The 14592-nt window shown below is 32.2% G+C and overlaps 2 protein-coding genes across 3 annotated transcripts; both read left to right on the plus strand.

The window, feature by feature from the left end:
- LOC123196311 (aspartic proteinase A1-like) lies at positions 1-6914 on the plus strand. Of its 2 annotated transcripts, XM_044610286.1 has the most exons (14): positions 1-155; positions 960-1336; positions 1436-1496; positions 2136-2230; positions 2312-2424; positions 2630-2838; positions 2933-2997; positions 3503-3616; positions 3799-3863; positions 3995-4151; positions 4227-4346; positions 4978-5066; positions 5238-5346; positions 6574-6914. In XM_044610286.1, the coding sequence occupies exons 2-13, from the start codon at positions 968-970 to the stop codon at positions 5320-5322; spliced, it is 1542 nt and encodes a 513-aa protein (XP_044466221.1). In that variant the 5' UTR covers positions 1-155; positions 960-967; the 3' UTR covers positions 5323-5346; positions 6574-6914. The 2 variants fall into 2 exon arrangements, with proteins under 2 accessions (XP_044466221.1, XP_044466220.1); XM_044610285.1 differs by lacking the exon at positions 6574-6914 and having other exon boundaries at positions 5238-5507.
- Positions 6915-12193: 5279 nt separating this feature from the next.
- On the plus strand, positions 12194-13564 carry LOC123196697 (mitogen-activated protein kinase kinase kinase 18-like). Its single transcript, XM_044610779.1, has one exon. It carries the CDS (start codon positions 12298-12300, stop codon positions 13561-13563), a length of 1266 nt encoding a protein of 421 aa, XP_044466714.1. The 5' UTR covers positions 12194-12297; the 3' UTR covers position 13564.
- The last annotated feature ends 1028 nt before the right edge of the window (positions 13565-14592 follow it).

Here is a 14592-nt window from a genome sequence, read left to right on the forward strand (position 1 = left end):
CCCTCTTACACCCCCAGATGAAAAATTCAAACTTCAATCAACGGTTAAACACTAGAGATCACCAACTACTTTCTCATCCTTCTGTTCTCTGACTCGATTCCACGGGTCCGTTAATTCGCCCTCTTCGCCTTGTCTGCTCCTCCGTCAACACGCAGGTATGTAAACTGAAAACCTGTTGTATAAACTTTGTTTGGTTGCTGAGAAAACTTTGGAAAATATCATCGAATTCTATTTTTGGCTCCTGTTTCCTGTTTCAATTTCGCATGTGTTGAAAATCGTATACGATAATTGAGAAATTGTTTAGTTTTGACTTTGCTGCCGGTGGTTTTATCTGCTAGTTACGTATCACCTTAAGATTATGATGGCTCAATTAAGTATATTTTTAACCATAAGTTTAAGGCTTAATTTCATAGTTATGTTGATCTTATTTTCTGAATAGTTTGTTTGGTTCCTCATAATTTGGAGGGAAAGAAAACAATGAGTTTTGGATGTAATTTATCGAGCTGCGTAATTGTATTTGTTCCTAACAATTTATAATCAGGTTTTCTTAGAGTGTTTTACAAGGATTCATGTTAAGGAGATAGAAGTCTACTGTATATAAGATTAGAGTACGTATTTTATTTGCTGTAATGGAGAACTTGGTAAATCCTATATTCTTGGGTATCAAAAGAAAAGTAAAAAAATTGATGTAGTTATTCTTGTCTTTTTGCAAACCTGAATTACTGAATGGATCTGTGCTCTATAAATGTTAAAATTAGCCTTCTAAATTGTAGGTCTCTACAATCCTATGACATGGTAAGATCATAAGAGTCAAATTTTAATTACTTACTGTTTGTCACAATCTCCTTTTTTCCAAATGAAAAAAATTTGTGTGATTAGTTTATCATGATTTTTCTCACGCTGGGTGCATCCTATTTATGATTTCTAAGCAAATAATGGCATATGTTTGGATTTCACAGTTATCAACATGCGAACCAAATTTAGAGCCATCTGGGTTGCTTTTCTCCTTTCTCTCCTCTTGTCCCCTGCTGTTTTTTCGTTGCCTCATGATGGTTTGATTCGGATTGGACTGAAAAAAAAGAAATTGGATCAATTAAACCGGTTTGTTGGACAGATGGACTCTAAGGAAAGGGAAACTGCAAGGGTGCCTGTCAGAAAGTATCATCTCTGTGGTAATCTCAGAGATTCTGACACTGACATTGTTGCACTTAAGAACTATATGGATGCTCAATATTATGGTGATATTGGCATTGGTACACCTTCCCAAACATTCACTGTGATATTTGACACAGGAAGTTCTAATCTTTGGGTACCCTCTTCTAAGTGTTATTTTTCAGTAAGTCTCTTTAACCTTTTTTGCTTGAGTTATTCAAGAATCCTTGTTCAGTGGTTGTTTGGATGGAAAATTTTTATATAATTTTCCATTTTGATGTAGGTTTCTTGCTACTTCCACTCTAAGTATAAGTCCAGCCAGTCAATCACCTATGAAAAGAATGGTATGATCCTTATTCCTGGTTCAAGGAATTTTCTATTTGTTCCCCCAACCCCCTTCACTTTTATCATAGTCAGATTCATTCTAAAACTTGGGTGTGCTCATTTGAATCACCTCTGGACTGTAGATGGATGCATGGGACAATTTCATAGTAGATTGTGAAAATACTTTTCATCGACTGTCTGTTTACAGCTGTAAAAGTAATTTTGCTATTATATACTTATTCATTTAAAAGTTCGTAATCATATTTCCCCAGCAATGTAATAATTTAGTTTGTGTATGCTGATATATTCTAATCCTAACATAAGAAATTTTTTACAACATTATAGATGATCAGAAGATCTAGAAATATACGATTATTAATTCATTGTGTATACTAGGTATGGATATCATTTATTGGTACTGAAATGCAGGATTATTTTCTTCTGCTTTGATGTCTATAGAATTTGACAAACAAAAAACTGGTTAAACCCTCTCATACCTACAATTGCTTTAGTATGTAAAATAAACTGCTGGCTGTGAAAACCAAAGAAATTGATCTGTGGTGTATTTTGGAAAGAACTTTGAAAACCCTCTGCAATATTCTTTTGTTTTTATGTCAGAAAATTGCATGAGATTTTTCATGTTATCATAATTCCCACAGGGACAACTGCTGCAATCCAATATGGTACTGGGGGAATTTCTGGTTTCTTTAGCCAGGATAATGTCAAAGTTGGTGATCTAATTGTTAAGAATCAGGTAAAATTGGCAAGCTGCAGACCTATTGGTCATAAGTTCAATATATACTATTTTGTGTTTGCTAATGCTATTCACCTATAGGATTTCATTGAGGCAACCAAAGAAGCTAGCATCACATTCTTGGCAGCCAAGTTTGATGGTATTCTTGGGCTTGGATTTCAAGAGATCTCAGTTGGAAAAGCTGTTCCTGTTTGGTGAGTCAGTGCATGTCAGTTGTTTACACATTGATTTGCTTAAAGGAATCTTAAAATCATACAATGAGAGGTGCTCAGTTTATTTTATTGACTCAAAGATATTTTTAACAACTTTTGCTTTCTGGTTTTAAGTTGCATCTAGTAATTGTTTTTGGATTTGGACTACATTATTTCTAAGATTTTGGATTTCTGTGAATTCTTATAGGTATAATATGGTCGATCAAGGCCTTGTTAAAGAACCAGTTTTTTCATTTTGGTTGAACCGTAATATTAAAGGAGAAGAAGGTGGAGAAATTGTGTTTGGTGGGGTTGATTCTAATCATTACAAGGGTGAGCACACATATGTTCCCGTGACCCAGAAAGGCTACTGGCAATTTGATATGGGTGATGTCCTAATTGATGGTGAAACAACTGGTATTATACATGTTCTTATTCCCTTTGTTTTCCCTTTATGTTTTTTAATAGCTGTACTTGATATGGTATTGAAAGAGGATAATACCACTTTCAGGGTATTGTTCTGATGGTTGTAAGGCAATTGCTGATTCTGGGACCTCTCTGGTGGCTGGTCCAACGGTATGTATTGTTAACCTTCATTATCTTTTTTGGCTGGTGAAGTTGTAGGTGTTGCTCACCTCATCATCTTTGTTGGTTGTCCAACAGTAGGTATCGTTACCCTCCATAATCTTTTCTTTTTTCACTTTCAGTCATGTTTTGACATGATTGTATTTTGATATGGATGGTTTTTTTTTAATACTGGTATAATGAAGTAAATTCATCCTTCTCATCCATTTAAGTTTATTAATTAATGCTGATGAACATATACATATCTCTCAGAGTTTTGAATTAGTTTTGATTTAGCTGTCTTTACCTCTTAGATAGATGCATAAGCTCTTTTTTAAGTCATGTTGTGAAGGGTACCTGCGGGAATATAGAATGTGTTGGGTTTTAAAGTCTGTGTCTGATACATATGTCACCTATGTTTGAAGTATTATGCCGTTGAAAATTTAAAAACCTGTGTATTATTTCATAAAATTGAATTCCATCTATGTGAGAGGATTGATATCATTCGAATTTTCAGACTGTCATTACTCAAATTAATCATGCCATTGGAGCTTCTGGTGTTATAAGTCAAGAATGTAAGATAATGGTTGATCAGTATGGAAAAACCATATTGGAGATGCTGATAGCTCAGGTAATTCTGATGCTAGCTTTCTTTATTCTTTTCAAATTTCAACCTTATTAACTTATGACCAATCTTCCATTTACAAGAAATTTTAGCTGAGATAACATGCTACGTCTAGTTTTGTTAGCTGCCATCCTTTTTTAAGAACTCTTTGACTGGTTGAAGGGTTCCTTGTCACTGTTGTTTTATAGACACAACCACAAAAGATCTGCTCTCAAATGGGTCTTTGCACTTTTGATGGCACTCGAGGTGTTAGGTCAGTCTCACCCCTACTTTAATATGGTTATGACATATTTTCACGTTTGTTTGTGAGGATTTTTGTATGTTAAATCTGAAAGCTACTATGCTACAGCTGTTATTAATGTAAATTGAATTCATGTATTACAGTATGGGCATTGAGAGTGTGGTAGATAAGAGCATTGACAAGTCATCTGATGGTGTGGATGACGCTATGTGTACTGCTTGTGAGATGGCAGTAGTGTGGATGCGGAACCAGCTTAGGAGAAATAAGACAGAAGAACAAATCTTGGATTATGTGAATCAGGTATTTTAGCCTTCGAATTCACATTCAGATGAAAAGGTTCCTTGCTCCAAGCTCATGCCATACATTATATTGCAGCTTTGTGACCGACTGCCCAGTCCAAATGGAGAATCGGCAGTTGAGTGTAGCAGTCTATCTTCCATGCCCAATGTGTCATTCACCATTGGTGGTAAAGTATTTCACCTTTCACCGGATCAGGTACAGTGTTATGCTGATATTTAAGGCATTGGAGTTATAAATTATTGAATAGTCATGATTTCAGTGCTACTGATAAGTCTATTATCTGTCACTTGATTATCATTAAGCTTAATTGTTACATGTTTAATTTGAGATCAAGATTTTGGATTTTTTTGGTTTGTTGCGTCTTCTGTTTTTCAGCTTTGCTTGATGCAATTTTGTAAAGATACTATGATATACCCTGTCATGTGTATATGACCCATATATTATATTTTTTAGTATCCATATTTGAGTTCTGACATCAATTTGCGGTGAGCAGATATTTTGTTGTCTTGAGAGAGTGTAAAATAGGATAATGTCAGAGACCTTGAAACTCCCCATAAAGTGGTACAAATAGTTATATGTTCCAAGAGAAAGACGATTTTGGAAAGAGAGGAGGTACCTGAGATAATGAGATTTTGAATATTAATGCTTTATATTTAAGTTGTGATAAAATGAATAAAATGGTATTGGAGGAAGAAACTAAAGTGATATAGACTGAGATGGATGACACTGGTTAGAAATTTATACTATTTACCGTCACTGCAGACTGTAATTATTCTTTTCATAAAGCTAATGGTTTTTTCTTCTGGATGGTGGTTTCATGAATCAGTATGTTCTTAAAGTGGGAGAGGGAGTAGCAGCACAATGTATTAGTGGATTTATTGCTTTAGATGTTGGCCCACCTCGTGGTCCTCTCTGGTAGTTTTCTTCCTTCTGTCTTTGATATAGCATACTGTTAATTCGACTTGTATAGTAACTGGAATGAACGACCGCAGTTAAAAATCTTATTAACATTTTGGTAATTAATTTTCGCCTGGTATTAACAGAGCATGATGAGCACATAATATGAGTGTTGTTACTTTGATGCAGGATATTGGGAGATATATTTATGGGGCGATACCACACTGTATTTAACTACGGGGACTTGACTGTTGGATTTGCTGAAGCGGCTTGATGAAATCCACGGTTCTCCTTCTCTGTAAGTCTTTCGTCTTTCCATATGGTGTAAGTTTGTAAGATAAACCATACAGTCTGGTTGTTACAGGAAAACCTTTCCGCATGCCCCAACTACTGTGTAAACTAAACTTGTGTCTGTGAATACGTGTTTAACTGATGAAATTACTTTCACTTCCGCTTGAATTTAATTCCTACCACTTGTTTGCATTCATTCAACAGTAGTTGTTAGTGTTTCATGTTTGAGTAATGTATATGCACACAGTTTTGAATACACAATTAATACTCAAATGATATATTATCAAGTGATTAAAAGTTATTTTATACTTAATTCAAAATTACACTTCATCTAGATAGCTAATTGTATGTTATTATTGTCAATGTTATTATTGTTGTATTATATTTTTCAACTTATTTTATATGTAATTACTAGCAATATTAGAGCCAATTATTGGCTTTACATTGTTGCGTTGTGGTTGATACTAGACATGGTGGTGGGCCGTGTCGGACCTAAGGCCCATATAGTTGTAGGCTTTCATGTCAGGTTGACCTACAAAAATATATAGGTCCATGGGTTGGGTTAGAGGTGTCAAATAGGTTGGGTCGGGCCGCAAAAAATGGTTTTCCTGGAAGAGCCCAGCCTGTTACTATAGCGGTCAAGCCTTGGGCCAGTGTATCGCTCTTTTCATAATTATTAAAAAATTAATTAATTAATAATTATAATATAAAAAATTATTTTTTTATTAAAATTAATGGGTTTGGCTCTATCCATTATTGTAGAGTTCGGCTCCACTCTATATATATATATATATATATATATATATATAGTTGGGTCATGGGCCTCATACTGGTAAGGCCCAACAGATCATATCGAAGCTAGTCTAACCCATTGCCTTCTCTAATTCGGGTTGTGTCATGCCGTGCTGTTCATGGGTTGGCTCGCTTGATTTTGGCAAGATGATCCATTAATTATATATATTTTTATTGTTTTTTATTATATTTTTTGAATTTTTCATTTTATTTTTTTAGTTTTTCTTATAAAAATAATGAGAAATAATTAATAAATTTATATATCTCATTATTTTTTGGTTTTTCATAAAATTAATAATAAATTTATTATTTTTTTAATTTTTCATAACATTAATGAATATTCTTAAATTTTTTATGTAAATTATTTGAATTTCTTATGTAATAATAAATATTAATAAATTTTTTAAAATAATTGATAAATTTTTTTTTAAAATGTGTACAGTGTTATGCCAGGCGGCCAGCCTGTGGACCAAATTTCAGAGCTTGCATGGCTCCTGGGTTGCCACAGTACGTGTTGGGGCCCATTGGGTTTGCCAAAAGAAGTGGACTTGGGTTGGGCCTCAAGCCAGCCCACCCCTTTGACATGTTTAGTAAATACTAAGATGTCGATCGAAAACATATAATAATCTACCTTCTGTTGCTGTTAGAAAAAAGAAGAGTCAATTTATATGTCACATAATTAGATAACAAAATCTTATATAGTTATAGAAAATATACGAAAGAAATGATAAACCTAAAATGATATAATTGTTTTTAATATGAGATATTGGGTTATTCCTATAATGATCTATGCATTGAAACTAGTAGTTGTTTATCATACATACTATGCATGATGGAGGCGTCGTGCAAATCAAGTTTTCCATGACTCTTTCCTCCACATTTAAGTTACTTGTGTTTAGAGGTGATTGGTTTGTGAATATACGAAGAGAGAGAGTTGAAAAGGCAAGTTGAAATAAATTGGAGATACACGTGTGTAAGCAAGAATGATTAGACTAAATCACTATATTCCACCCAAGGTTTTGGTTAAAGTCCCCACCCCTTTGAATTTGAAAATTGTAAAATATCATCCAAAATGAAACATCTTTAGGAAACAAAGAAAAAAGAATTGTAGAAGAGCACAATTATGATTTCCCTTTCCAAAATTTTTTAAAATGAAATTTTGTTGTTGAATTGTTGAATCACATAAGAAAATGTGCCATTTCGTTGGAATTGCTACAAGTAGGTGTGATTGAGCAAAATTGCACATTTCTAAATCCAATTTTGATAGATTTACATTTAGAAATGAGTGATTTTGATTGGAATCACACAAAGGCAATTGTGATTTCAATGGCTATAATTGTAACTTTTGGATATGATTTTACCACAATCGCATTTAGAGAGGTGCAAATGTGTTAGAGCATGCTTACATGGTGCAATTCCAACAACTTAAATTGTCAGAATTAAAGTTTTCGTATATGAACTAGATGTTAACTTAATATAGTGAACTGATCAATTTTAATCAATCAAAAGTCAAATTGATTGATCTTTAGTTGGATTTGTAAATTGTCTATGGAAGATATTATATCTTTTATTTTGTTTAAAAGTTAAACTGATATGTATTTAGGGTTTATTATATCATTTTTAGTTTGTGTAGGGACCATATCAAAAATTCTCCCTAAGTGTATAAAAACTATTTCAAAAAACCTTTCAAATATGTTGTTTTTTTAAATTTTTCTCTTTGCCAATGCTCTCCTCACTAGCTACTTTCAACGAAGAAATTGTCATTTTCATTTCCTCCCTATGTTAATCTCATCATTTCTAGTGTTGATCTCATCATATGATTCAATTTCAACATCAATCTCATATTTTATGACAAATATTTAACTCATGAACCAATGAAAATCTTTAGATGAAACCAATTAAATTGATTGATCCGATAATTAAAGAAGTTGTTATCCCAGTTAATTACGATTAAACTAATTAAATTAATTGATCCGATCTAAGTTTTAGAATATTGGTTAGAATCACAATTAATTACAAGGTTACATAGCCTGAAGGCCAAATGATAACAAAAAGTGTGATTAGACTATATTTGACATGATTATAAATTATCAATGTGATTTTAATTACAAAATCCAAGTCGACCGGTGTAACGCTTTTAGGGAAAAAATAATTTTAAAAAAAATGGAATATCAGGGATAATATGATGATTTTAGCAATCTGACACTGTTAAAGTACATTTTTTAATGATAAAATTGGATTTTGGGTGAAAACGTAAATTTTTAAACTGAAGGAGGAAGAATGTCAGTTCCCCAAACCTTGGGTGGGACGAAAAATTTGCTCTAATAATGTAAAGGGTGGTGGGGCTTTACCCTTCGTAACGGAACGTGAAAGGGAGCGTTAAACATGAAGTGAAGCGATTGAAATGAGGGTTAACAAACAACCTTATCATTGCAAACCAACGCTGCTCTTGCACTCCTTTCTTCCCATCTTCGCTATAAATCTCCTAAACAAACAAAACGTTCTCATCATCATCATAACAAAACTATCTACTTTTTGGATCACCCATTAAAAATGATAATTTCAATTTGAACTTAAAAACTTTAATCCTAACAGAAAAAGATTTTTTGATAAAAATAAAAATAAGAAAAAAAAATATCTTCGTAATTGGAGACAGGAATACATGTGCTCCTCCCCTCGCCCTTATATATTTCTTTAAAATATTAACATATCCTTATAACTTTAGATTATCTATATTTTTATTGTGTATATTAAAGTGATTAATATATAATATTTATAATATTTGAAATAATTGGTTGATTTTAATTTTAGTTAATTTTATTATTTAATATATTTATATTACATTTAGAAGGTACATGGATAATATTTTTTTTTCATAGTGACAAGGATAGAATAAAAAGAGAATTTTTTTTCACAGAACGAGGATAGAGAATCGTTGTTATCCTCGTAATAGGGACAATGATGAAGATTAAAATTTTCTCTCCACCCCTCTTCGTTGTCATCCCCTGCTGCCCACTCATAAAATACTTCACTCACTCCAATTTTAGTTGTTTGTTAATTAGTTTAATAAACTAATAAAAACTCACCATCAATAAGATTTAAAAAATAAAAATAGAAATTAATCAATATCATACTTTAAAAAATAATAATATGTTTGATTTATTAAATCATTCTTTGGTTAGCATATGAACCATATGATATATATATATATATATATATATATATATATATATATATATATATATATATATATATATATATATATATAAAAGTTTATTAACAACACAAGAACAGTGTATGTATTAAAAAAAGACCCACCATCTCGATAATTATTTATTAATGTTTATGTATTATATAAAATAGAATGTAACAAATCTTATAATAAAGTTGTTAACGACACGATGAAAATAAGAGATATTGTAAAGTGATAATATATTATAGGCCAAAAGACTTAATCCCATGTTTTAGGTATGTTAAATTCTTAAATTGGTATCTGTTAAAAATTGAAATGTCAAACTGTCATCTATGATTTATTAAAATTTAAAAAATTGATAAATTTTAAAGGTTAAATAATCATTTAATCATTAATATTAAAAAATATAAAAGTTTATATTATTTTTTCTCTTATTTTCAAAAATTAACAATTTTTCTAATAATTAAGTTATGAAAAATCATATTTTTTCCTTAAGATTTTATTTTCAATTCATCTTTCTCTAGTGATTGGAATCCTGAGAAAAAATATAATTTTTCAAATTTTAATTAAAAAAATTATTAATTTTTTAAATCAAAATAGGAAAATAAATAAAATTTTATTATTTTTAATATATTACTAGTTAAATAATAATTTTATCGTTAAAATTAATAATTTTATTAATTTTAATAATTCACAAATAAGAATTTGACATTCCAATATGTAATCAATACTAGTTTCGGAATTCAACCATCTTTAAGTTTGGAATAAGTCAGTTATATTGTACATTAGTTAGAAGGGTCACTTTCACTTGGGCTGTATTAAAAGCATGTAGACGTTACCAATTTCATGGGGACATGCATATCCACACACCTTGTGCACCTATAAAACGTGCTCCTACAGGGTTTGAATTAACACGTGTAAACTGATTCTTATGTTACTTTCTTACATTACATCTCATATATTAAAAACAGGGAAAAATAATACACGTGAGTTGCGTGTGAGAAAAACCTCTTCTTCTCTTTGTATTGTAGTAGTGTATGATTCTTGCGTGATGATTTGAAAGGCAAAGGCTATCTTTATCTTATATTATAAGCTACGCATATTGTGATTGTGAAAGCAAAGCAAAGCAAAGCAATTTCAGTTGGGCTTTACATTTGGTCCAACTAACTCAACTCTCTCAACTATAAACAATTTCAAATAGATGAGCTTTTACTGTTTAACCACTAAACCCCCATCTAACCTTACTTATTAGTTACACCTTCTTTTGGATTTGCTGTTGTTGCCACTTGATTCCCTCTTATCTCCTTCACACCTACTGCAACTTCCCATCTGCAATTTAACCCTAAATTCATACTGGAATAAATAATTTGGTTTGATTTAAATTATTTTTTTAATTTAATTTTTAAAAGAATTCTCAAATTATATCAACCGTACACTTTTACAGTAATCCATTCCCAACAATTTCGCATGAGTGGGTCAATTTCATCTCATTACGTACAGGATCGACAAGCAATCAGAAGCGTCCATGTCTCGATCTTAATAATAGTATTGATTACGTACTTACGTCCAACAATTATGATTATGATTATGATTATTTTGCTTGGAGTACAAATAAATTTCCTCTAATCACGAAACAATTCAGATTTGAAATATTACGCACCGTTTTGCCTTCTAGAAAAAAGTGGGCAGGTTTGGTGTGTAGCATAATAATCTGGGAATTTGATCTAGGGGATTAGGATATTCCTAACTCTGAGCTCTCCACTTGTGTTTTTTTTTTTTTTACCCAGCTCTAATGTCATAATTACGTTGAATTATTATGATTAATTCACACGTGGTGAATTTGAAACATATTTTAAACGTAAATACTATTTATAATTTGCGAATTTAAGTATAAAACGACATTGAAAGTTTCGTCCTACTTTTCAATTTCCCATGTGTAAATATCGGCCTTATTAATTAATTATGTTCCCCCTTTGTTTTTGACTTTGACAAATGACCAAATTTAATAATAAATACCCATTTACGAATTTCAAACACTTGTTCAATTTCTACAAAAATTTCAACCAATTTCTAGCCATTCAATTCAACTTCAACCCAAGCCCTTGTCTTGTTATATCGAATAAAATAAATTTTGAGGTTAACGATTGAGTTTATAATTACTAAATTTGATAAATAAAAATTTTGATTTTAATATATTATCAGAGAAGACTTGAATATATATTTTTTTATATATAAAGTCGTCCATTTTATTACTCAATTAATCTGTTTGTATCCCCATTATAATTATCAATATTTTATAATATGCAATTTTATCTTCTAATAAGATACAATACAAATAAAAAACAATACGTATTATAAATAAAGTATATCAAATTAATATAATATAATAAAAATATTATATGATATGAGACTTATTACTAATATATATAAATATATTTATTTAGAGAAAATAATAATATAGTAAAAGTGTATATAAAAAATTTTAAATTTTTAAAATTATTTATGATATTTTTTAAAATAAAGACATATTAATTATAATTTTTTATTATTTTATTTTTTAAAAATTATATATTACAATATGATACAATACAATATTCAATATAAGATATAAAAATTAGATTTTTAATTCAAAGTGCATAATTTGAGTATCATATTTGACTTACTCAATTTCATTCACACTTTACCTCTTCGAATATTCATCTACTCCACACGTGTCAACACGTATTGGTGCCATGTATGTTACAGGTACAAAGCTGTCAACCCCCAACCAAGTTTTGACACGTTTTGAACTCACGTTGAAGGAAAGAGCCAAGTCACTCACCCAACCAACTAATAAAGCTAACCCTTTTAAAACTCTCTCTACTTCATACAACTCATCTCTGTAATATATATACATATATATAAACTCTTACCTTCTGAAGTAACGAACTTGATAAACTACAAAACCTCTCTTCTTCATTTTCATCGCACCAAATGGACTGGACTAGACGCCACGCCATAGGCCATGGCTCTACAGCCACCGTCTCCCTCGCTACTTCCATCCCCTCTGGTGACGTTTTCGCTGTCAAGTCGACCCACCTTTCTAAATCTGAATTCTTGCAAAGGGAGCAAAAAATTCTTTCTTCTTTAAATTCTCCCCATATAGTAAGCTGCAAGGGCTGTGATATTACCAGTGAAAACTGCCAGTTGTTTTACAATCTTTTTATGGAGTATGCACCCGGCGGCTCGCTTGCCGACATGATTCACCGACACGGTGGCAGGCTAGACGAGTCGATGATCGCGTCCTACACGCGTCAAATATTACAAGGTCTAGAGTATCTACATTCAAGTGGATTGGTACATTGTGACATCAAGGGAAGAAATATTTTGATTGGCGAAGATGGCGCCAAAGTTGCAGATTTCGGATGTGCCAAGTGGGAGGCAGAGGAGAGGCAGAGTGGTGGCACACCGATGTTTATGGCACCAGAAGTGGCGCGTGGGGAACACCAGGGGGTTTCTAGTGATATATGGGCACTTGGGTGCACTGTTATTGAAATGGCTAGTGGTGGTGTTCCCTGGCCGGACGCCACTGACCCAGTTTCAGTTCTTTACAGGATTGCTTATTCTTGTGAATTGCCAGAGTTTCCAGGTTTTCTATCAAACCAAGCAAAGGATTTCTTGTCAAAGTGTTTAAGAAGAGATCCAAAAGAGAGATGGACAGCTACTCAACTTCTTAAGCATCCATTTCTTCGAGAATTCAGTTCTTCTACAAAGCAAATTCAAGCATCGAATTCAATTTCAAATTCTCCCACGAGTATTCTTGATCAAGATATCTGGAACTCAGTGGAAGAAAGTTTGGGAAATTTGATCCATGCAAGTCCCCAGAGCTCCGTTAGTGAGAGAATCAGACGGCTGACGTATTCGGATGGGCCAAGGTGGAACTGGGATGAGAGGTGGATGACAATTAGAGGAAACAACGAGGAAAACAATGCAATTATGAATGACATTGAAGGCAAAGATGATATGATTTGTGGGTCAGTGTTGGATTCTTTTTGTGGTAGCTTAGAGGAGAAAGAAAGCTATGTTAATGGTGGAAAGCTGTTGGATTTCTTAAACGACACTATTAGTTATAGGAAGATTAGTCGTTTTTGTACATATAAAAATGACTGTGTTGTAATTAGTAGTAACCTCAATTTTCAGAGGGACACAGATAGCTTGTTAATTCCTTCAATCAAAGGTTCTCTCTCTTTATTATCATAAATTTACCTCTTATCTTTATACTCAATTTTCCGCATAATATATTAGTGTTTTTCTAGCTTAAAATTAAGAAGCATTTGACTATTGAAGTGGTGGAATTTGGTAAAGTCAAAGGTCACCCTGATGAAAGTTATTACTGAATGCCCACAACCTAATCCTATCTTCTTCTATCTTTGGTAGGTAAGTTTGGTTCATCCGATAACCCAACTCTAGTCTAGGTGCCTATCCACGCAATCTTCAACCATAAAAGCAAAAGCCGCCCAACCCAACTCCTTTGTTTCTCTGATTGTTACGGTTATAAATTGAAATTCCTGTGTTGACAAGGGAGATGAATCATGATTTCACTTCCAATACACAGCTTCTTCATAAGTTAGGTAGGCTCTTGTCTTTCTTACCAGTTCATGCATTTGGCTAAAATCTACATGCTGATTCTGCAGATATGAAGTACAATTGGGTTTCTTTGAAGTCACCCTGTGTGAGTCAAATCTAAAGATAAAATCCCACTTCTAGGTGGATAATAGAGATAATAATATGAATTCGACTTTAGGGGTTTTGACCCTAATGGGGAGGAGATTCTTCAATAAAAACGAGAAAGGAGATGAGGATACATCTGTTCCCTCCCCGCCCCCATCCCCGTTCATTTCTATTAATATATTTATTTAAAACACTAATATATTTTTATAGTTTTAAATTATTCATGTTTTTCAAATTTATTTAGGTTTTTGTTATGTATATTAAAATAGTTAATATGTTATATTTGAAATAGTGAGTTAATTTTAATTTTACTTAATTTTGTTATTTAATATATTTATATTGTGTTTAAAAGACATAAAGAAGAGATTTTTTTTTTGTAGATACGGGAAGGAGATTTTCCTTGTAAAGATTAGGAGGCGATAGGAAGGAGATTTTCTTTTTGTAGGGAGGGGATAAAAAATCATTTTCATCCCCGTAGCGGAGATGGACTGGGGATAGAGATTGATATCTCATACAAGGACAAGGATGGAGATTGAGATCCCCTCTCCGCCCCTCCCC

The sequence above is a fragment of the Mangifera indica genome, chromosome 14 (assembly GCF_011075055.1).
Source record: "Mangifera indica cultivar Alphonso chromosome 14, CATAS_Mindica_2.1, whole genome shotgun sequence".
NCBI classification, from domain to species: domain Eukaryota; kingdom Viridiplantae; phylum Streptophyta; class Magnoliopsida; order Sapindales; family Anacardiaceae; genus Mangifera; species Mangifera indica.

What these genes read in the sequence shown, in the direction of transcription:
- LOC123196311 (XM_044610286.1), top strand. Translation starts at nt 968, where the DNA reads ATGCGAACCAAATTTAGAGCCATCTGGGTTGCTTTTCTCCTTTCTCTC. An exon ending in ATCTAATTGTTAAGAATCAG is followed by an intron (nt 2,231 to 2,311) that starts GTAAAATTGGCA and finishes ATTCACCTATAG; the next exon opens with GATTTCATTGAGGCAACCAA. An exon ending in CTCTGGTGGCTGGTCCAACG is followed by an intron (nt 2,998 to 3,502) that starts GTATGTATTGTT and finishes TCGAATTTTCAG; the next exon opens with ACTGTCATTACTCAAATTAA.
- LOC123196697 (XM_044610779.1), top strand. Translation starts at nt 12,298, where the DNA reads ATGGACTGGACTAGACGCCACGCCATAGGCCATGGCTCTACAGCCACC.